Here is a 22597-nt window from a genome sequence, read left to right on the forward strand (position 1 = left end):
TCATCCAAAGACCCCCTGTGAACACCGCGGCACAGGAGAAAGCCCAGCCAGGCTCAGAGGTGGGGACATGTGGGATCTCAGCCACCTCAGGACGGAGGTGCAGAGTGGCCGAGACCACCCTTGGGGGGCTCGGGAGTCCTGGAACGTTGCCAGAAGTGTCTGGTGGCTGGACTTTGATCCTGCACAGGAGATGACACCTGTATGAGGATGGGAGGATTTCACTGGGTGAATGGTGAAGGGATAAGTTAATTAGAGTGTGAGACACAGGGTTTTGGATTTCTGTACAGGGGGGTCTAGAGAAGTAAGATGGAGGAATTGGGGTGTGTCCTGTTCTTCTTCTTCTTCTTCTTGGCTCCATCTTCTGTGGTGATGGTGGCACTCTGGGATTGGTTATTACTAGAAGTGCACCGGTTAATAGGGGTAGAAAGTATTGGGGAAAAATCATAAATATTGTACATGTAACTTCGGGTATAAGATAAGTGACCGCCCCGGGGGCATCTCAGTGTGCTCATGGCTGGCTTGCTGTGCAGACCTCTATTGGGCCGAGAGAAAATCTTTTGGATAAACAATTAATAAACACCGAGACCGAGAAAAGATCAGAAGTCTCTCCTCGTCCTTTGAAGTGCCGGGCTGTCCAAGGCCACCCGGGCCTTTCCAGGCCACCTAAACAGCCGAGAAACCGACAGTGGGGCAGCTCCCAAGGCTGTTGTTACAAACAGGGCACCGTGCTCCTTCTTTTGGGCACACAGCGAACACACCTGTGAAAACAACAGCCGAGCCCTGCGCTCTCAGGTGTCGGGCACATGACTTTCCCTGCAGGATCATCAGTCTTGTTTCCTCGGTGGTCTCCCCAGTGCCGGCCGTGAGGCAGATGAGGGATATTTCGGACAGACTCTCACAGGGGGGTGACCCCGGGGTAATGAACAACCCGCCCGACCCCTCCGTGTCCCCTCCGTGTCCCCCCGGGACCCCCCGCGCAGCCGCGTCACCGCCTGCGTCACCGGGTTAATGTGGCACGGGGGACCACCGGGGGGGCGGCGCTGGGGCACAGCGACCCGGGGGGGGGCACAGGGACCGGGGGGGATCACAAGGACCCGGGGGGGGGGGCACAGGGACCGGGGGGAGGGTCAGAGTGACCCGGGGGGGGGGGCACAGGGACAGGGGGGTCACAGGGACCTGCGGGGTCATAGGGACAGGGGGGTCACAGCGACCCGGGGGGGGGGCACAGGGACCTGGGGGAGGGTCAGAGTGACCCGGGGGGGGGGCACAGGGACCTGGGGGGATCACAAGGACCCGGGGGGGTCACAGGGACCGGGGGGGTGACAGTGATCGGGGGGGGTCACAGGGACCTGGGGGCGAATACAGGGACCGGGGGGGTGACAGCGATCGGGGGGGGTCACAGAAACCAGGGGTGTCACAGGGACCTGGGGGGTGTCACAGGGACAGGGTGAGGGTCACAGGGAAGGGGGGGGAGGGGGGGGGGGGTCACAGCGATCAGGGGGGGGTCACAGGGACAGGGGGAGTCACAGGGACGGGAAGGATCACAGGGACCCGAGGGGATCACAGGGACCCGGGGGGGGTCACAGGGACCGGGGGGCGAATACAGGGACCGGGGGGGGTGACAGCGATCGGGGGGGGTCACAGGGACAGGGGGAGTCACAGGGACGGGAAGGGATCACAGGGACCCGGGGGGGGGGGTCCCAGCGCTGGAGGAGGGGTCGGTCCCTGTATCCCCGCCCGTGCCCCGGCCCGGGACCCCCGCCCGGAGCCGTTCCGGGCAGCCCCGGAGGGACCGGCCTGGACGGGAAGGGACCGGCCGGGAAGGGCCGGGCGGAGGCTCCGCCCCACATTGCTCAACCCCCCCCGCCCCCGACACCCCCGGGGGTTCCCAGAACTCGCCCCCCGGTCTGGCCGCAGCCGAATTCCCCAAACAGCCCGAGCGGGAAGAGCCCGAGGAGCGGGGGGGACTGGGGGGAAACTGGGAGCACTGGGGGGACTTGGGGGGGCTGGGGGAGCTGGGGGAGCTCGAGGGACTGGGTGATGCTGCGGGGCACCACGGGGCGCTGGAAGCACTGGGACCACTGGGAGGAACTGGGAGCACTGGGGAGGGGCACTGGGGGGACTGGGGGCACTGGGGGGCAGTGGGCATACTGGGGGCACTAGGAGCACTGGGGAGAGCAGTGTGAGCACTGGGGGGGCACTGGGAGCACTGGTTGTACTGGGAGCACTGGGGGGGCACTGAGAGCAACGGAGGACTGGGAGCACTGGGGGGCAGTGTGGGCGTCTAGGGGCACTGGGAGCACTGGGAACAACTGGTTGTACGGGAGCACTGGGAACACTGGTTGTACTGGGAGCACTGGGAGGGCACTGGGGGGGCACTGGAAGCAGTGGGGGAGCACTGGTCGTACTGGGAACACTAGGGTTATACTGGTTACAGTGGTTATACTGGGAGCACTGGTTGTGCTGGGAACACTGGGGGGCACTGGTTGCACTGGTTGTCCTGGGAGCACTGGGGTTGTACTGGTTATACTGGGAGCACTGATTGTACTGGGAGCACTGGGAGGGCACTGGAAGCACTGGGGGAGCACTGGTCGTACTGGGAACACTGGGGGGCACTGGTTGCACTGGGAGCATTGGGGTTATACTGGTTATAGTGGTTATACTGGGAGCACTGGTTGTCCTGGGAGCACTGGGGTTGTACTGGTCATACTGGTTGCACTGGTTGTCCTGGGAGCACTGGGTTGTACTGGTCATACTGGGAGCACTGGTTGTACTGGGAGCACTGGGGTTGTACTGGTCATACTGGGAGCACTGGTTGTACTGGGCCGCCAGGGGGCGCTGTCACCTCCAGCCCGGCTCGCCCCTCAGACTGGTCGCACGTGACGTCACAACCCCGCGCCGCTCCGTGACGTCACTGTGACGCCGCCGCGCGGTGCCGGCATGGCGGCGGCCGAGGAGAAGGAGGAGGAGGCGGCGGCGCCGCCACAGAAACGCTTCTACCGGCAGCGCGCGCACTCGACCCGCTGGCCCGACCACACCCTGTGCTAGTGAGTGCGGGGACCCCCGGGAACCCCCCCGGAACCTCCCCCGGTAACGCCCGCGCCGGGGTCCCGGGACCGCCCCAGAGCCCGCGGCGGGACCCTCCAGCCCGGGACCCCCGTGATGGCCCCGCCGGTCACCTGGCTGCCCCCCGGAGCGCCGGGCTGGATCCCGCTCCTTCCACATCCCGCCCTTGTGTCGCCTCCGGTTCCCGGGCAGTGACCAGCCCCGGTGCCCGCTCCGGTTCCCGGGCAGTGACAGCCCCGGTGCCCGCTCCGGTTCCGGGCAGTGACAGCCCCCGGTGCCCGCTCCGGTTCCCGGGCAGTCTCGGTCCCGGTGCCCGGCAGTGGACGGTGCCCCGGTGCCCGCAGCCCGTCCCGCCCTCAGGACATGGACTGGGCCTCGCTGTTCCCGAGCTTTTTCCCTCCCCGAGGCCCCTCCCGGGACCCCCCCGGCCCGCGTGGAGTTCGCAGATGTGGGGTGCGGCTACGGGGGGGCTGCTCGTGTGAGCCCGGGGGGCACCGGGGTGGGCACGGGGGGCACCGGGGGCTGCTGGGTGAGCCCGGGGGGCACTGTGGGTGGGCACGGGGGGGTTTGGGGGGCTGCTGGGTGGGCACAGAAGCACGGGGGGGTGGGCATGGGGGCACGGAGGGCTGTGGGTGGGCACGGGGGCACAGGGGGGTGTGAGCCTGAGGGCACCGAGGGGCTGCGGGCGGGCACGGGGGTGCTGCAGGCTGCTGGGTGGGCAACCAGGGGCTGGGGAATGGGCACCGAGGGCTGCTGGGTGAGCTTGGGGGGCATCCGGGGGTGAGGGGGGCAGATGGGGGCGAGGTGGGCACGGAGGGGCCGGGTGGGGCAGGAGGTGCTGGAAGGGCTCTCCCGGGGCCCTCTCTCTCTCTCCCTCCTGGTGCTGTCCTGTCTGTCTGTCTGTCTGTCTGTCTGTCTCTCACCGTGGCTCTCTCTCTTTCTGACTGGGTCTCTCTCTCTTTCTCCTGTTGCTCTCTGTCTGTCTGTCTGTCTGTCTGTCTCTTTCTCTGCCTGCCCGGTCTCTTTCACCGTGGCTCTCTCTCTCTCTCACACTCCGTGTTTTTCTCTCTCTCTCTCACCGCGTTTTTCTCTGTCTCTCTGACCGGGTTTCTCTCTCTCACACACCGGGTTTTTCTCTCTCTCTCACACCGGGTTTCTCTCTCTCTGACCGGGTTTTTCTCTCACACCGGGTTTTTCTCTCCCTCTACCGCCCCCAGTGGCTCTCTCGGAGCTGTTCCCGATCTCTCTCTCTCACACTGGGTATTTCTCTCTCACACACCGTGTTTCTCTCTCTCTCACACCGTGTTTCTCTCTCTCACACCGTGTTTCTCTCTCTCTCTCACACCGTGTTTTTCTCTCTCTCTCACACCGTGTTTTTCTCTCTCTCTCACACCGTGTTTCTCTCTCTCACACCGGGTTTCTCTCTCTCTCACACCGTGTTTCTCTCTCTCTCACACCGTGTTTTTCTCTCTCTCTCACACCGTGTTTCTCTCTCTCACACCGTGTTTCTCTCTCTCTCACCGGGTTTCTCTCTCTCACACCGTGTTTCTCTCTCTCACACCGTGTTTCTCTTCTCTCTCTCACACCGTGTTTCTCTCTCTCACACCGTGTTTCTCTCTCACACCGTGTTTCTCTCTCTCTCACCGGGTTTCTCTCTCTCACACCGGGTTTCTCTCTCTCACACCGTGTTTCTCTCTCACACCGTGTTTCTCTCTCTCTCACCGTGTTTCTCTCTCTCTCTCTGACCGTGTTTCTCTCTCTCACACCGTGTTTCTCTCTCTCTCACCGTGTTCTCTCTCTCTCTCTCTGACCGTGTTTCTCTCTCTCACACCGAGTTTCTCTCTCTCTCTCACACCGGGTTTCTCTCTCACACACCGTGTTTCTCTCCCTCTCTCACACCGTGTTTCTCTCTCTCTCACACCGGGTTTCTCTCTCTCACACCGGGTTTCTCTCTCTCACACCGTGTTTCTCTCTCTCTCTCACACCGTGTTTCTCTCTCACACCGTGTTTCTCTCTCTCTCTCACACCGTGTTTCTCTCTCACACCGTGTTTCTCTCTCTCTCTCACACCGTGTTTCTCTCTCACACCGTGTTTCTCTCTCTCTCTCACACCGTGTTTCTCTCTCTCACACCGTGTTTCTCTCCCTCTCTCACACCGTGTTTCTCTCTCTCTCACAACCGGGTTTCTCTCTCTCACACCGGGTTTCTCTCTCTCACACCGTGTTTCTCTCTCTCACACCGTGTTTCTCTCTCTCACACCGGGTTTCTCTCTCTCACACCGTGTTTCTCTCTCTCACACCGTGTTTTTCTCTCACACACCGTGTTTCTCTCTCACACACCGTGTTTCTCTCTCACACCTCTCACACACCGTGTTTCTCTCTCTCTCTCTGCCGCCCCCAGTGGCTCTCTCGGAGCTCTTTCCCCGCTCGCTGGCGCTGGGTTTGGAGCTCCGGGCCAAGGTGGCCGCGTTCACACCGCGCCAGGATCCGGGCGCTGCGGGCGGCCCAGCCCGGCCGCTTCGGCAACGTGGCGTGTGTGAGGGGCAACGCCATGAAACACCTGCCCCACTTCTTCCTGCGGGGCCAGGTGGGTGCTGGGGGGCTCAAACCGCACCGTGCTGGGGTTCTAGAAACCCCAGGAACCCCACAAACCCAACAGGGCTGGGGTTCCTGTGTGCCCTGAACCCACAAACCCAACAGGGCTGGGGTTCCTGTGTGCTCTGAACCCACAAACCCAACAGGGCTGGGGTTCCTGTCCTCTGAACCCACAAACCCAACAGGGCTGGGGTTCTAGAAACCCCAGGAACCCCACAAACCCAACAGGGCTGGGGTTCCTGTGTCCCCTGAACCCACAAACCCAACAGGGCTGGGGTTCCTGTGTCCCCTGAACCCACAAACCCAACAGGGCTGGGGTTCCTGTCCTCTGAACCCACAAACCCAACAGGGCTGGGGTTCCTGTCCTCTGAACCCACAAACCCAACAGGGCTGGGGTTCCTGTGTGCCCTGAACCCACAAACCCAACAGGGCTGGGGTTCCTGTGTGCTCTGAACCCACAAACCCAACAGGGCTGGGGTTCCTGTGTGCTCTGAACCCACAAACCCAACAGGGCTGGGGTTTTAGAAACCCCAGGAACCCCACAAACCCAACAGGGCTGGGGTTTCTGTGTCCCCTGAACCCACAAACCCAACAGGGCTGGGGTTCCTGTGTGCTCTGAACCCACAAACCCAACAGGGCTGGGGTTCCTGTGTCCCCTGAATCCACAAACCCAACAGGGCTGGGGTTCTAGAAACCCCAGGAACCCCACAAACCCAACAGGGCTGGGGTTCCTGTGTGCTCTGAACCCACAAACCCAACAGGGCTGGGGTTCCTGTGTGCTCTGAACCCACAAACCCAACAGGGCTGGGGTTTTAGAAACCCCAGGAACCCCACAAACCCAACAGGGCTGGGGTTCCTGTCCTCTGAACCCACAAACCCAACAGGGCTGGGGTTCCTGTGTCCCCTGAATCCACAAACCCAACAGGGCTGGGGTTCCTGTGTGCTCTGAACCCACAAACCAACAATCCTGGGGTTCCTGTCCTCTGAACCCACCCTGAGAGACCCCAAACCCACAGCACCTCCAACTGTCCCTGGGGTTTCTGTGTGCTCTGAACCCACTCTGAGACCCCAAACCCAACAATCCTGGGGTTCCTGTGTGCCCTGAACCCACAAACCCAACAGGGCTGGGGTTCCTGTGTGCTCTGAACCCACAAACCCAACAGGGCTGGAGTTTCTGTGCCCCCCAAAACCCAGAGCACCCCTCCTAAGCTCCCTGAAATTTCTGTGTCCCCTGAACCCACCCTGAGAGACCCCAAACCCACAGAACCCCCCCCCCCCCCAAAGCTTCCTGGGATTTCTGGGTGCTCTGAGACCCCCCCTGAGACCCCCCCAAACCCAACAGGGCTGGGAATTTCTGTCTTGTGAACCCACCCTGAGACCCCCCCAAACCCTCGGAGCCCTGTGGGACACCTGGGACCCCCTGAAACACCTCCAGCACCCCCTGACCCCCCAGGACCCCTCTGGGGGGGAAATGGGGGGCACTGAGGGTTGTGGGGTGGCACTGGGGATGGCACTGGGGGGTTATGGGGTGGCACTGGGGGTGGCACTGGGGGTTGTGGGGTGGCACTGGAGGTGGAACTGGGGATTATGGGGGGCACTGGGGGGGTTTTGGGTGGCACTGGGGGTGGCACTGGGGGTTGTGGGGTGGCACTGGGGGTTTTGGTATGGCACTGGGGGTTGTGGGGTGGCACTGGGGGTTGTGGGGTGGCACTGGGGGTGGCACTGGGGGTTGTGGGGTGGCACTGGGGATGGCACTGAGGGTTATGGGGTGGCACTGGGGGGGTTTTGGGTGGCATTGGGGTGTTTTGAGGTGGCACTGGGGGGTTTGGGGTGGCACTGGGGGGGTTTTGGGTGGCATTGGGGTGTTTTGAGGTGGCACTGGGGGTGGCACTGGGGGTTGTGGGGTGGCACTGGGGGTGGCACTGGGGATTATGGATGGCACTGGGGGGGTTTTGGGTGGCACTGGGGGTGGCACTGGGGGTTGTGGGGTGGCACTGGGGGTTTGGGTGGCACTGGGGGTTTGGGTGGCACTGGGGGCGTTTTGGGTGGCACTGGGGGGTTTGGGGTGGCACTGGGGGCGTTTTGGGGTCTGTGGGGTTTGGGGGCAGTGCCAGGGGGTGCTGCCCCCCCCCCCCCATTGACGCTGCCCCCCCGTTGGTGCCCCCCCAGCTCTCCAAGCTCTTTTTCCTCTTCCCTGACCCCCATTTCAAGCGCACCAAGCACAAGTGGAGAATCATCAGCCCGGCCATGCTGGCCGAGTACGGCTTCGTGCTGCGCCCCGGGGTGAGCCCCAAACCCTGAGAGAGACCCCTGAGAGCCCCCCAAAACCCTGAGAGACCCCTGAGAGCCCTGAGACCCCCTGAAATCACCTGAGACCCCCCCCAAAATCCCCTGAGAGAGCCCTGAGAGCCCTGAGACCCCCCCAAAACCCCTGAGAGCCCCCCCAAAACCCCTGAGACTCCCTGAAATCACCTGAGACCCCTCTAAAACCACCTCAGACCCCCCCCGAGACCCCCCCTGAGACCCCTCCCAAAACCCCTGAGACACCCTGAGACCCCCTGAACCTCCTGAGACTCCCTGAGACCCCCCTGAACTCCCCCAGAACCCCCTGAGACCCCCCTAAAACCACCGGAGACCCCCAAAATCCCCTGAGACCCCCTGAGACCCTGCCCTGAGCCCCCCCACAAACCCCTGAGACCCTCTGAGACACCCAGAACCCCCTGAGACCCCCCTGAGCCCCCCCCAAATCTCCTGAACCTCCTGGGACCCCCTGAGACCCCCCCCCAAAACCCCTGAGACCCCCTAAAACCCCCTGAGACCCCCTGAAAGCCCCAGAACCCCCTGAGACCCCCAGAACCCCCTGGGACCCCCTGAGCCCCCTGAAAACCCCAAAACCTCCTGGGCCCCTCTGAGCCCCCAACCCTGAGAGCCCCCCGAACCTCCTGAAACCCCTTGAGCCCCCCAAAACCTCCTGAGACCCCCAAAACCCCTGAGACCCCTCTGAGACCCCAACCTTGAGACCCCCTAAACCCCCCTGAAACCCTCTGAGCCCCCCAAAACCTCCTGAGCCCCCCTCCAAACCCCGAGTCCCCATGAAATCCCCCAGAACCTCCTGAGCCCCCCCCCAAGTTCCCTGAAATCCCCTGAGCCCCCCAAAACCCCTGAGATCCCCCAGAACCGCCCCAAAACCCTCTGAGCCCCCCAACACCTCCTGAGCCCCCCCAAAACCCTCTGAGCCCCCCAAAACCTCCTGAGCACCCCTGAGCCCCCCAAAACCCCTCCAGTGTCCCTGATCCTGGAGCCCCCCCAGGGCCCAGGGGGGATATTGGGGTGTCCTTCTGGTTTTTGGGGTGCCAGGGCCTGATGCACACGGTGGTTTTGGGGTAGACTCTGGTTTTTGGGGTGCAGGGCCTGGTGTATGCAGTGTTTTTGGGGTACATTCTGGTTTTGGGGTACACTGTGGTTTTTGGGGTACCCAGGGCCTGGTGCACACAGTGTTTGGTTTTGGGGTACACTCTGGTTTTTGGGGTATCTGTGTTTTTTGGGGTGCAGGGCCTGGTGTACACGGTGTTTTTGGGGTACACTCATTTTTTGGGGTGCAGTGCCTGGTGTACACGGTGTTTTTGGGGTACACTGTATTTTCGGGGTGCAGTGCCTGGTGTACACGGTGTTTTTGGGGTACACTGTATTTTCGGGGTGCAGTGCCTGGTGTACACGGTGTTTTTGGGGTACACTCATTTTTTGGGGTGCAGGGCCTGGTACCCGGTGGTTTTGGGGTGTCACTCAGTTTTTGGGGTGCAGGGCCTGGTGTACACGGTGTTTTTGGGGTACATTCTGGTTTTGGGGTACACTCTGGTTTTTGGGGTGTAGGGCTTGGTGTACACTGTATTTTTGGGGTGTCACTCAGTTTTTGGGGTGCAGGGCCTGGTGTACACGGTGTTTTTGGGGTACATTCTGGTTTTGGGGTACGCTGTGTTTTCGGGGTGTAGGGCCTGGTGTACACTGTATTTTTGGGGTACACTCTGGTTTTTGGGGTGTCACAGTGGTTTTTGGGGTGCAGGGCCTGGTGTACGCTGTATTTTTGGGGTACACTCTGTTTTTTGGGGTACACTGTGATTCGGGGTGCAGGGCCTGGTGTACGCTGTATTTTTGGGGTACACTCTGGTTTTTGGGGTATACTCAGTTTTTGGGGTGCAGGGCCTGGTGTATGCGGTGGTTTTGGGGTACACTCAGTTTTCGGGGTGCAGGGCCTGGTGTACGCTGTATTTTTGGGGTACACTCTGGTTTTTGGGGTACGCTGTGTTTTCGGGGTGCAGGGCCTGGTGTACGCTGTATTTTTGGGGTACACTCTGGTTTTTGGGGTACACTGTATTTTTGGGGTGCAGGGCCTGGTGTACGCTGTATTTTTGGGGTACACTCTGGTTTTTGGGGTACACTGTATTTTTGGGGTGCAGGGCCTGGTGTACACGGTGACGGACGTGCCCGAGCTGCACCAGTGGATGCTGCAGCATTTTGGGGAGCACCCCCTGTTCGAGCCCGTGCCCCCCGCCCAGCTGGTGAGGGCAACTGGGGAAACTGGGGGGCACTGGGGGAACTGGGAGAACTGAACTGGGGGGCAGTGGAAGAACTGGGGGGCACTGGGGGGAATTGGGGGGCACTGGGGGAACTCGGGAACTGGGGGAATGAACTGGGGGGTACTGGGGGAACTGGGGGGACTGTGGGGACACTGGGGAATGGGGGAATTGGGGGGCACTGGGGGAACTGAACTGGGGGACAGTGGAAGAACTGGGGGGCACTGGGTGGGAATTGGGGGGCACTGGGGTGATTGGGGGAGCTGGGGGTACCGGGAGGAACTGGGGGAAATTGGGGGCACTGAACTGGGGGGCACTGGGGGGAATTGGGGGGCACTGGGGGGAACTGGGGAGAATGAACTGGGGGGCACTGGGGGGAATTGGGGGGCACTGGGGGGAACTGGGGAGAATTAACTGGGGGGCAGTGGAAGAACTGGGGGGCACTGGGTGGGAATTGGGGGGCACTGGGGTGATTGGGGGAACCGGGGGCACCGGGAGGAACTGGGGGAAATTGGGGGCACTGAACTGGGGGGCACTGGGGGGAATTGGGGGGCACTGGGGGCACTGAACTGGGGGGCACTGGGGGAATTGGGGGAACCGGGGGCACTGAACTGGGGGGCACTGGGGTGATTGGGGGTACTGGGAGGAACTGGGGGAAATTGGGAGAACTGAACTGGGGGGCACTGGGGGGAATTGGGGGGCACTGGGGGAATTGGGGGGCACTGGGGACACTGAACTGGGGGGCACTGGGGGGAATTGGGGGGCACTGGGGGAACTGGGGGCACTGAACTGGGGGGCAGTGGAAGAACTGGGGGGCACTGGGGGGAATTGGGGGAACTGGGGGCACTGAGGTGACTGGGAGAGCTGGGGGAAATTGGGGGCACTGAACTGGGGGCACTGGGGGGAATTGGGGGGCACGGTGGGCACTGAACTGGGAGAACTGGAGGGAGCTGAGGTGGCACTGGGGGTGGCATGGGGGCACTGGGGTGGCACTGGAGATTGAGGGATGACACGGGGAATTTTGGGGTGGCGCTGGAGGTTATCGGGTGGCATCGGGGCACAGCGGGCACTCACACAGGGGCAGCGCGGGGCTCACTGGGCAGGTGCCCGGTGTCCCTGACCCTGTCCGTCTGTCCTTCTGTCCCGGTGTCCCCTCGCTGTCCCCGCTGTCCCTCTGTCCCGGTGTCCCCTCGCTGTCCCACTGTTCCCCCGCTCTCCGCGCTGTCCCCTCGCTGTCCCGTTGTCCCCTCATTGTCCCGTTGTCCCCTCGCTGTCCCCTCACCGTCCCCGCTGTCCCTCTGTCCCGCTGTCCCGGTATCCCCGGTCTCCCGTCGTCCCCTCGCTGTCCCGGTGTCCTGGTGTCCACTGGGTGTCCCGCTGTCCCCTCGCTGTCCCCTCACTGTCTCCTCGCTGTCCGACTGTCCCGCTATCCCTCTGTCCCCGATGTCCCGCTGTCCCTTCGCTGTCCTGGTGTCCCCTCGCTGTCCCGGTCTTCCCGTGTTGTCCCGCTGTCCCCTCACTGCCCGATTGTTCCGCTGTCCCTGCGGTCCCGTTGTCACCTCGCTGTCCCTCTGTCCCCTCGCTGTCCCGTTGTCCCCCCGCTGTCCCACTGTCCCCTCGCTGTCCCTCTGTCCCCGCTGTCCCCTCGCTGTCCCTGCTGTCCCCTCACTGTCCCCTCGCTGTCCCGCTGTCCCCGCTGTCCCCTCGCTGTCCCCGCTGTCCCCTCGCTGTCCCTCTGTCCCGCTGTCCCCTCGCTGTCCGTCTGTCCAGGCCGCGGACCCGCTGCTGCCGCTGCTGCCGGCGGTGACCGAGGAGGGGCAGCGGGCGCGGCGGGCGGGGCGCCCCCCCAGCACCGCCGTGTTCCGCCGCCGCCCCGACCCCCCCGCGGCGGCGCCGTGACCCCCCCGCGCCCCCTCCCCGTTTTGTAATAAAGTCACAAAATGTCCCCAAGGCTGCTCGGGGTTGTCCCGGTGCCGGGAACGGGGCCTGGCGCCCGTTCCTGCCTCAGTTTCCCCATCGCAGAAAGCCCCGGGCTGGCGGTGCCGCCCCCCCCCCCCCCCCCCGCGCACACCGGGGGCTTCCCGGGGGTTCCCGGTGGGGCCGGGCGGGAATTACGGGGAATGGGGGGGCGGGAAGTGGGGGGAGCCGTGAGCGCCCCCCGGGACCGGACCGGTGTTACCGGGGATGGACCGGGAGCGGGGGACACCGGGCGGGTCCCTTCCGCTTCCACCGGCGGGAACCGGCAACCCCCCCGACCCCCCAAAACATCCCGGGGTGTCACCGGGGCGGTTCTGGGGGTGTCCCCGGGGTTTTGGGCTGCCGGGGATGTCCCTGGGGGATGCCAGGGGTGTCACCCGGTGGGGCTTGGGGTGCCGCCCGTGTCACCGGGGGGATTTTGGAGTTCTGGGGGTGTCACCGAGAGGGTTTGGGGGGAGTCGCTGGCCGAGGTTGGGGTGCCAGGGGCACCAGCAGGGGGTTCTGGGGGTGTCCCCGGGGGGTTCTGGGGGTGTCTCCGGGGTTTTGGGCTGCCAGGGATGTCCCTGGGGGATGCCAGGGGTGTCACCCGGTGGGGTTTGGGGTGCCGCCCGTGTCACCGGGGGGATTTGGGTGTCACCGGGGGGATTTTGGAGTTCTGGGGGTGTCACCGAGAGGGTTTGGGCGGTGTCGCTGGCCGAGGTTGGGGTGCCAGGGGCACCAGCAGGGGGTTCTGGGGGTGTCACCGGGGAATTCGGGGTCGCAGGGGGTGACACTGCAGGCTCGGGGATGTCACCGGGGGTTCTGGGGTTCTGGGGGTGTCACCGGGTGGGGTTTAGGGGTGTCGCCGACGGTGTCACTGGAGCGATTTTGGGGTTCTGGGGGTGTCCTCGGGGGAATTTGAGGTGCCAGGGGTGCCACCAGGGCGCTTTGGGGATGTCACCGGAGCGATTTTGGGGTTCTGGGAGTGTCACCGAAAGGGTTTGGGGTGTCACTGGCCGAGTTTGGGGTGCCAGGGGCGTCAGTGAAGGATTTTAGGGTTCTAGGGGTGTTACCGAGGGGGTTTAGGGTGCCAGGCTCATCACCGGAGGGTGCTGGGGGTGTCCCCGAGGGGGTTCTGGGGATGTCACCGGGGGTTTGGGGTGCCGAGGGTGCCACCGGGGAGATTTTTTGGGTTCTGAGGGTGTCACCGGGGTTGCTGGGGGCGTCACTGAGGGTTGGTTTGGCGTTCTGGGGGTGCCACCGGGGGGTCCCGGGGGTGTCACAGGGGAATCTGGGGGTGTCACCGGGGGGATTTTGGGGTTGTGACCGGGGTTGCTGGGGGTGTCACAGGGGATTTGGGGGGGCTGGGGGTGTTCACAGGGGTTTGGGGTGCCTGGGATCACCGGAGGTTTGGGGTTCTGGGGGTGTCACGGGGGAATTTGGGGTGCCAGGGCTGTCCCCGAGGTTTTGGGGTCTCGGGTCCGTGCGCGCCCCCCGTTCTGCCCTCGCGTGTGCGCGCCTTGGGGGCGGGGCCACGCAGCCACGCCCGCCGCGCGCTGATTGGCCAGAAGGCCTCGCTATGCAAATCAGCCACCTTGGGGGCGTGGCTTAGCTATTTAGGGCGGGGCGTGAATCCCAATTTGGCGTTGTGGGGCGTGGTTTGTGCTGGGGGGCGTGGCTTCCGCGGAGGGGGCGTGGCCTGCCCGGCTGCACGTGGGCGCTATAAAAGCCCGGCCCGGGGCCCCCCCCGCAGTCGAGGCTCGGCCCCGCGGCCCCCCCGAACCCCGCTGTGATCCCCCGGTCCCTCCGAGCCCTCCCGGATCCCTCCCGGTTCCCCCCGAGCCCCGCCGGGTCCGGCAGCGCCCTCCCGGTGGTGTCCCCGGTGTCCCCGGTGTCCCCCGAGCCCCGGCGGTGTCCCCGCCATGTCCCCCGGTCTCCGCCTGCCCGCCCGGGCCGCGCTCCTGTCCCGCTCCCCGCCCGAGCCGGGGCTCCCCCCCCGAGCCCCTCCGGTCCCCGCCGCCCCCTCCCCGCCCTCCCGGAGCCCCCCGGAGCCCTCCCGGCCCCGGGGCCTGGCCGAGATGCCCGGACCGAGCTCCGCCGCCTTCATCTTCGAGCTGCTGTGCCGGGGCGGCGTGCGGAGGCTGCACGAGATGCAGGTGAATGGGGTGGGGGCTCCCCCCGAGACCCCCGGGGGAGGAGGAGGCGGGGGGGGCCCATTGCCGCTGCTTCGGAGCCTGGGGGGGACAGAGCCCCCCAGATTGGGGACAGGGGTTGGAGGAGATGGGGGGACCCAGCGAGAGCCGGGGACAGCAGCCTGGTGACACCGTCCTGGCTGGGGGGACATCAGAGCCACCAGCGCGAGTGTCCGAGGGGACGGGGGGGGAGCGCGGTCCTCCCACCCGGGGGGGACACGGGACAGGGGACTCGGATCTCTGTCCCCGGGGCTGGGTGGGGTCGGGACACCCCGAGGTGCCCCCGGGACTCGCGGGGGTGGCGCTGGGACCCCGAGCTGGGCACGGCCAGAGCAGCCCCGGCTCGGGGAGGACAGCGGGGACGGGGACGGGGCCAGCCCCGGGGGGGCACAGAGGGACAGGGACAGTGTGACAGCAGGGCCGGGACAACCAGGACCTGCCCGTGTCCCCGCGTCCCCCTGAGCAGCCCCGGGCACCGCCCGCGCCCGGTGTGACCCCCGGTGTCCCCCGTTGTGACCCTCGGTGTGATCCCCAGTGACACTCGGTGACTCCGATGCCCCCTTACCGGTTCATGCCCGCTCCTGGTCCATACCCGGTCCCGATTCGGGCCGGTGTGATCCCCGCACTGTGTCCCCACCTGGTACCTGCCCGGTCCTGGTTTGATCCGCTGTGAATCCCCCGGTGCCGGTCCCGGTTCGGTCGCGGTGTGACTCCTCCATGTCCTCCCCGCCCCCCGTCCCGGTCCCGGTTCGGCCCGGTGTGACTCCTTCATGTCGCTCCCGTCTCCGGTTCATGCCCGATTCTCGGTTTAGGCCGGTCCCGGTTCGGTCCGGTGTGACCCACTGTGTCCCCCACCCGGTCCATGCCCGGTCCCGGTTCGGCCCGGTGTAACGCCCCGTGTCTCCACCCGGTCCGGTCCGTTCCCGTGTAACCCCTCGCGTCCCCGCAGGTGCACGGGCGCTCCCGGTTCGGCCCGGTTGTGGCGGGGCCCGCTTCGGGCCGGTGCTCACGGTTCACGTGGCCGAGCCCGCGCTCGTGGCCCAGGTGCTGCGGCAGGAGGGCCCCGAGCCCCCGGCGCGCCCTCAGCTGCCCCTGGAAACAGCACCGGGAGCTGCGGGGGGCACCGGGGGGGCTCCTGACCCTGTGAGTGCCGCGACTGGGGCGAACTCGGCGGGAAATTGGGGTGGATTTGGGAAAAATTGGGGGGAAACTTGGGGGAAACTTAGCGGGGATTTGGGGATTTGTCCCTGGGCCCGGGAGGGGGGAGGCTTTGGGCTGGGTTGGGGGTCGGGGCTCCCTGTGCGATCTGGGGAGGGGTCGGGGCTCCCTGTGGGATTTGGAGGGGTTGGGGGCTCCCTGTGGGATCTGGGGAGGGGTTGGGGGCTCTCTGTGGGATTTGGAGGGGTTGGGGGCTCCCTGTGGGATTTGGGGAGGGGTCGGGGGCTCCCTGTGGGATTTGGGGAGGGGTCGGGGCTCCCTGTGGGATTTGGAGGGGTCGGGGGGCTCCCTGTGGGATCTGGGGAGGGGTCGGGGCTCCCTGTGCGATTTGGAGGGGTCGGGGGCTCCCTGTGGGATCTGGGGAGGGGGGCGTTGGGAGCTCCCTGTGGGATCTGGGGGGGTCCCCCCGGGCTCTCTGGGCCTGGGGGTGTCCGTGCCCCCACCGGGGCTCCCCCCCCGCCCGTTCCGGGAAGGGCCCGTGGGGTGCGGGGGGGGCCCGGGGGTGACTCAGGCGTGATTCAGCGCCCCCTCCCCCCCTGCCCCCCCCGGATGTGAGTAAGTGCCCGGGGGGGGCCCAGCCCCGCGTGGGCCGGGGGAGGGACCCCGAACCCCCCGAACCCCCCCCGCCGGACCCAGCACGGGAACGGGGCCCGGGGGCTCTCACGGGTGCCCCGGTGACACCTGCGGGGGGGGAGCTGTGTCACCTGTGTGTCACCTGTGTGTCCCCTGTGTGTCACCTGTGTGTCACCTGTGTCCCACCTGTGTCCCATTTGTGTCCCCTGTGTCCTGCCTTTGTCGTCTGTGTCCCACCTGTGTCCTGCCCGTGTCCTGCTTTTGTCACCTGTGTCCCCATGTCCTACCTGTGTCCCCTCTCTGTCCCCTCTGTGTCCCATTTGTGCCCCCTCTGTGTCCCCCTGTGTCCCTTGTGTGCCTCGTGTCCCACCTGTGTTCCCCGCGTGGTCCCCGTGTCCTGCCCATGTCCCCCCTGTGTCCCGTTCTCTGTCCCTGCCGTGTCCCTGTCCTTCACCCCTGTCCCCATCCCCATCCCCCGTGTCCCTGTCCCCCCTCTTCCCGCGTGTTCCCACGTCCCCGTGTCCCCTCCGTGCCCGGTGTCACCCGTGTCCCTATGCCCCAGCCATGTCGTCTGTGTCCCCATGTTCCCCACACGTCCTCATGTCCCCTCCTGTGCCGTGTCCCTTATGTCCCATCCTATGCCATGTCCTCTGTGTCCCCCATGTGCCCCACACACATCCTCATGTCCCCCATGTCCCCATCCTGTCCCCTGTCCCCCCTGTCCCGTGACTCTGTCCCCGTGCCCTGTGTCCCCCATGTCCCCCTGACGCTGTCCCTTGTCCCCCCATGTCCCATCCTGTGCCACGTCCCTTGTCCTTTCCATCCCCATCCTGTTGCCATGTCCCCCTGTCCCCCCTGTTCCCTTTGTCCCCCTGACGCTGTCCCTTGTCCCCCCGTGTCCCATCCTGTACCATGTCCTCCATCCCCTCTGTCCCCCTGACTTTGTCCCTGTCCCCCTTGTCCCCATCCTGTCCCCCTTGTCCCCCTGACTTTGTCCCTGTCCCCCCTTGTCCCCATCCTGTCCCCCCTGTCCCCATGACACTGTCCCTGTTCCCCTGTCGCTGTCCCCATCCTGTCCCCATCCCCCTGTCCCCCCATCTCTGTCCCTGTCCCCCCGTCCCCCGTGTCCTCCTGTCTTCCCTGACATTGTCCCTGTCCCTTTGTCCCCATCCTGTCCTTGTCTCCCTGTCCCCCATGTCCCCATCCTGTCCCTCTTCTCTGTGACGCTGTCCCTGTGCCCCCCTGTGCCCCCCCTGTGTCCCCTGTCCCCGTGACTCTGTCCCCAGTGTCCCCAGAGAGGGCGATGCGTGGCGCGGCTCCCGGCGGGTCCTGACGTTGTCCCTGTCCCCGCTGTCCCCATGTCCCTATGACTCTGTCCCTGTCCCCCAGACTCTGTCCCTGTCCCCATGTCCCTATGACTCTGTCCCTGTCCCCCAGACTCTGTCCCCGCTGTCCCCCTGACTCTGTCCCCAATGTCCCCAGGGAGGGGCGATGCGTGGCGCGGCTCCTGATGCCGTCCCTTGTCCCCCGTGTCCCCCTGATTCTGTCCCTGCCCCCAGGGAGGGTGACGCGTGGCGCGGCTCCTGTCGCTGTCCCTGTCCCCTATCCCTCTGTGTCCCCGCTGTCCCCCTGACTGTCCCCAATGTCCCCAGGGAGGGTGACGCGTGGCGCGGCTCCCGGCGGCTCCTGGCCCGGGCCCTGCTCCGCCCGGGCGCTGCCGAGGCCTTCGCGCTCCCGGTGGCCGCGGCCGTGACCGAGCTCGTGGCGCGGCTGCGGCGGCTGCGGCGGCGCCACCCCCGGGGGCTCGTGCGCGACATCGGCACCGAATTCAACCGGTTCGGGCTCGAGGGTGAGCGGGACCGAACTGGTTGAATGGGTGGAGACACGGGAGGGGGGGAACACCAAATGGGGATGGGAAACCCCGAAATGGGGAGGGGAACAACAAATGGGGATGGGGGACCCCAAATGGGGAGGGGGGAACGCGAAATGGGGATGGGGGAACGCGAAATGGGGAGAGGGACCCCGAAATGGGGAGGGGGAACCCCGAAATGGGGAGGGGAACACCAAATGGGCATGGGGGACCCCAAATGGGGAGAGGGACCCGAAATAGGGAGGAGGGAGCTCGAAATGGGGAGGGGGGAACGTGAAATGGGGAGAGGGGAGCCCGAAATGGGAGGAGGACCCCAAATGGGGATGGGAAACCCGAAATGGGGAGGGGGGAATCCCGAAATGGGGAGGGGGGAATCCCGAAATGGGGAGGGGGAATCCCGAAATGGAGAGGGGAACACCAAATGGGGATGGGGGACCCAAATGGGGGAGGAGGGAGCTCGAAATGGGGAGAGGGACCCCAAATGGGAGGGGGAACCCCGAAATGGGGAGGGGGAGCCCGAAATGGGGAGGGGAAACCCGAAATGGGGAGGGGGAGCCTGAAATGGGGAGGGGAGAGCCTGAAATGGGGATGGGGACCTCGAAATGGGGATGGGGAACACCAAAAGGGGATGGGGAACCCTGAAATGTGGTTGAGGAACCTCAAAAAGGGAAGGGGGCACCCTAAAAAAGGGAGAGGGGAAATTCCGAAAGAGATGGGGGATCCTGAAAAGATTGGGGAACCCCAAAGGGGATGGGGCACCCCAAAAGGGATGGGGAGTCCTAAAGAGCTGGGACCCCCACGGGGACCCCCCCGTACCCCCCATGGGCACCCCAGGTCTCCTCCCACCCCCAGGGGGTCCCCAGGTCCCCCCATGGTGCTCCCTGTGTCCCACAAGGCTCCAGGGCACTTCTGTCCCCCGGTGTCCCCAGGGACTCTCGGATCCCCCTCAGTGTCCCCACATCCCAATGTCCCCAGGGTCCCCATGTCCCAGTGTCCCCATGTCCCAATGTCCCCATTGTCCCAGTGTCCCCAATGTCCCCATTGTCCCAGTGTCCCCATGTTCCTCTGTCCCAGTGTCCCCATGTCCCATGTCCCCATGTCCCAGTGTCCCCATGTTCCTCTGTCCCAGTGTCCCCATGTCTCATGTCCCCAGTATCCCAAGTCCCCATGTCCCTGGTGTCCCCATGTCTCCCTGTCCCAGTGTCCCCAATGTCCCCTGTCCCAGTGTCCCCAATGTCCCCTGTCCCACAGCCATCTCCTGGGTGCTGTTCTCCTCCCGCCTGGGCTGCCTTGGGGACCCTGGGGACAGCGGGGGACAGCGGTGACACCGAGGCCGTGCTGCAGAGCGTGGGGGCGGTGCTGGCGCTGACCCTGGTGACAATGGCACTGCCACGTCCCCTCCTGCGCCTCGTCCCCGCGCCCTGGGACGCCTTCTGCCACGCCTGGGACCAGCTCTTCGCCTTCGGTGAGGGACAGGGGGACACGGGGGACAGGGGGGACATTGTGGTGACCTCCATGGGGACATGGGGAGACCTCACATGGGGACACAGGGACACGGGGGACACCGTGGTGACCTCCCATAGGAACATGGGGCCATCCCATGGGGGACACCAGGACATCCCATGGGGACATGGGGACATCATAACGGGGACACGGGGACATCCCAGAGGGATATGGAGATGTCCCACAGCCATGGGGACATGGGGACACTCCTGATCACCTTCAGCCAAGGGGACAGGGGGGGACACCGTGGTGACCTCCCATGGGGACATGGGGACATCCCAGTGGGATTTGGGGATGTCCCATGGCCATGGGAACATGGGGACATTCCTGCTGGCCTTCAGCTGAGGGGACATGGGGACACAGCGGGTCATCCCAGGGCTGTGGTGAGGGGACACAGGGGACATGGGGACATCCAAGGGACACAGACACACCCCGTGGGGTCACAAGGATGTCCCATGATGGCACGTGGCCCTGGTGACACCGATGGGGACTTGGTGACAATGCATGGCCACTGTGGCCCTGGTGACACCGATGGGGACTTGGTGACAACGCGTGGCCACGGTGGCACTGACGGCACTGAGGGCCGTTGTTGTCCCCAGCCAAGGGACATGTGGACCGGCGCGTGGCCGCGGTGGCAGCGCGGGGGCCGCTGGCCGAGGGGGACACGTGTGTCACCGACCTGCTGGCCCGGGAGCGCGTCCCCGTCACCAGCATCTACGGGAACGTCACCGAGCTGCTGCTGGCCGGGGTGGACACGGTGAGGAGGTGGCACCGCGGTGTCCCCGCTGTCACCGCGGGCCCCGCTGATGTCACCGCGTGTCCCCAGGTGGCCAGCACGCTGGCGTGGAGCCTGTACGAGCTGGCACGGAACCCGGGGGCGCAGGCGGCCCTGCACCGCCAGCTGCTCGCTGCCACTGCCACCAACGGCAGTGACAGTGACAGTGCCACCACCGAGCGTGCCACTGCTGCTGCCACCGCCGCCGCGCTGGGACGGCTGCCACTGCTGCGGGCGGTGGTGAAGGAGACCCTCAGGTGACAGGGACACGGGGACATGGGGACAGTGATGGGACATGGGGACAGTGATGGGACACTGATGGGACATGGGGCAGTGATGGGACATGGGAGCAGGAACATGGCCACAGGGACACGGGGCTGGGGACATGGGGACACTGATGGGACTTGGGGACAGTGATGGGATGTGGGGATGGGGACATGGGGAGAGGGATTGGGAAATGGGGACAGGAACACAGAGGGACACAGGGACATGGGGACACAGGGACATGGGGACAATGGGAATGGGGACATGGGGACTGGGGGAGAGGGATTGGGACATGGAGGCAGTGATGGGACATGGGGGCAGGAACATGGACACAGGGACACGGCCGTGGGAACATGGGGACAGTGATGGGACATGGGGACAATGGCAATGGGGACATGGGGAGAGGAATTGGGATATGGGGACAGGAACAAGGACAGACACAGGGATGGGGACACAGAAATGGGGACACAGAGACATAGGGACAATGGGAATGGGGACATGGGGACAGGAACATGGACACAGGGACATGGGGATCCAGAAATGGGGACAATGGCAATGGGGACATGGGGAGACAGATTGGGATATGGGGACGGGAACACAGAGGGACACAGGGATGGGGACATGGGGACACAGGGACATGGGGATGGGGACATGGGGACAGTGATGGGACATGGAAAGGACTTGGGACATGGGGAGAGGGACGTGGGGAAAGGGATTGGGGGACAGGAACACAGAGGGACACAGGGATGGGGACACCGGGACATGGGGACAGTGGGAATGGGGACAGGGGACAGTGGAATGGGGACATGGGGACAGGGGGACAGGGATTGGGATATGGGGACAGGAACACGGATACAGGGATGGGGACACGGAAATGGGGACATGGGGACATGGCCAGGGGTGAGGGACACAGATGGGAATGGGACAGGGATGTGGATAAAGATGGGGACAGGGACAGAACAGGAATGGGGATGGGACAGGATGGGTTTGGGGACAAAATGGGGACAGGGATGGGGACAAGGAGGAGGACAGGGCGGGGATGAGGATGGGACAATGAAGGGATGAAGACGAGGATGAGGATGAGGATGAAGGTGGGGACAGGAGGAGGTCAGGGACAGGGAGGTGACACCAGCTGTCCCCCCCAGGCTGTACCCCGTCATCCCGGCCAATGCCCGCGTTGTCCCCGAGTGTGACATCCGCGTCGGTGACTACCTGGTGCCACGCCAGGTGAGCCAGGGGGACACCCCGCAGCCCGGGGCTCCCGTGTCCCCGGGGTGTCCCCAGGGTGTCCCCGGGGTGTCCCCACTGACCCCGTGTCCCCGCAGACCCTCATCACCCTGTGCCATTACGCCACATCCCGTGACAGCCGCTACTTCCCCGCGCCCGACGCCTTCCGCCCGGAGCGCTGGCTGCGGCACGGGGACAGCGGGGACACTGGGGACACCTCTGGGGACACCTCTGGGGACACCTCTGGGGACACCCCCGGGGACACCCCCGGCCCCAGGCACCCCTTTGCCTCCCTGCCCTTCGGCCTCGGCCCTCGCAGCTGCGTCGGGCGCCGCCTGGCCGAGCTGCAGCTGCACATGGCGCTGGCACAGGTGGGTGTCCCGTGTCCCCGTGTCCCCTGTCCCCACGGTGTCCCCACGGTGTCCCCACGGGGTCACTCACTGTCCCTGCTGTCCCCCAGATCCTGCTGCGCTTCGAGGTGCGGCCGGAGCCCGGGGGGGGGCGCGTGCGCCCCATGACCCGAACCCTGCTGGCCCCCGGGGCCCCCATCAGCCTGCGCTTCCTCGAGAGGTGACACCGGGGACATGGGGACACTGGGGACACTGCAGATACATGGGGACACTGGGGACGTGGGGACACCAGGGACACGGGGACATGAGGCCACTGGAGACACCAGGGACTCGAGATACATGGGGACACTGGGGACACCAGGGACTCTGGAGATACATGGGGACACTGGGGACACCTGGGACACCGGAGATACATGGGGACACTGGGGACACTGAGGAC

At 65.2% G+C, this 22597-nt stretch overlaps 2 protein-coding genes across 2 annotated transcripts; both read left to right on the forward strand.

The window, feature by feature from the left end:
• Window positions 1-2940: 2940 nt before the first annotated feature.
• LOC134431275 (tRNA (guanine-N(7)-)-methyltransferase-like) lies at window positions 2941-12129 on the forward strand. Its single transcript, XM_063179255.1, is given in 8 exon segments — window positions 2941-3047; window positions 3411-3465; window positions 3467-3542; window positions 5466-5539; window positions 5541-5651; window positions 7829-7942; window positions 10114-10215; window positions 12001-12129. Coding segments are annotated over 8 exon segments (768 nt in total).
• A 1979-nt stretch (window positions 12130-14108) lies between these two features.
• LOC134431245 (25-hydroxyvitamin D-1 alpha hydroxylase, mitochondrial-like) lies at window positions 14109-22382 on the forward strand. Its single transcript, XM_063179230.1, is given in 13 exon segments — window positions 14109-14342; window positions 15328-15357; window positions 15360-15448; window positions 15450-15521; window positions 17822-18018; window positions 19265-19504; window positions 20142-20299; window positions 20369-20445; window positions 20485-20574; window positions 21727-21808; window positions 21907-22006; window positions 22082-22179; window positions 22269-22382. Coding segments are annotated over 13 exon segments (1581 nt in total).
• Window positions 22383-22597: the final 215 nt, after the last annotated feature.

Source organism: Melospiza melodia, chromosome 31, assembly GCF_035770615.1.
Source record: "Melospiza melodia melodia isolate bMelMel2 chromosome 31, bMelMel2.pri, whole genome shotgun sequence".
In the NCBI taxonomy this organism is placed as follows: Eukaryota; Metazoa; Chordata; class Aves; order Passeriformes; family Passerellidae; genus Melospiza; species Melospiza melodia.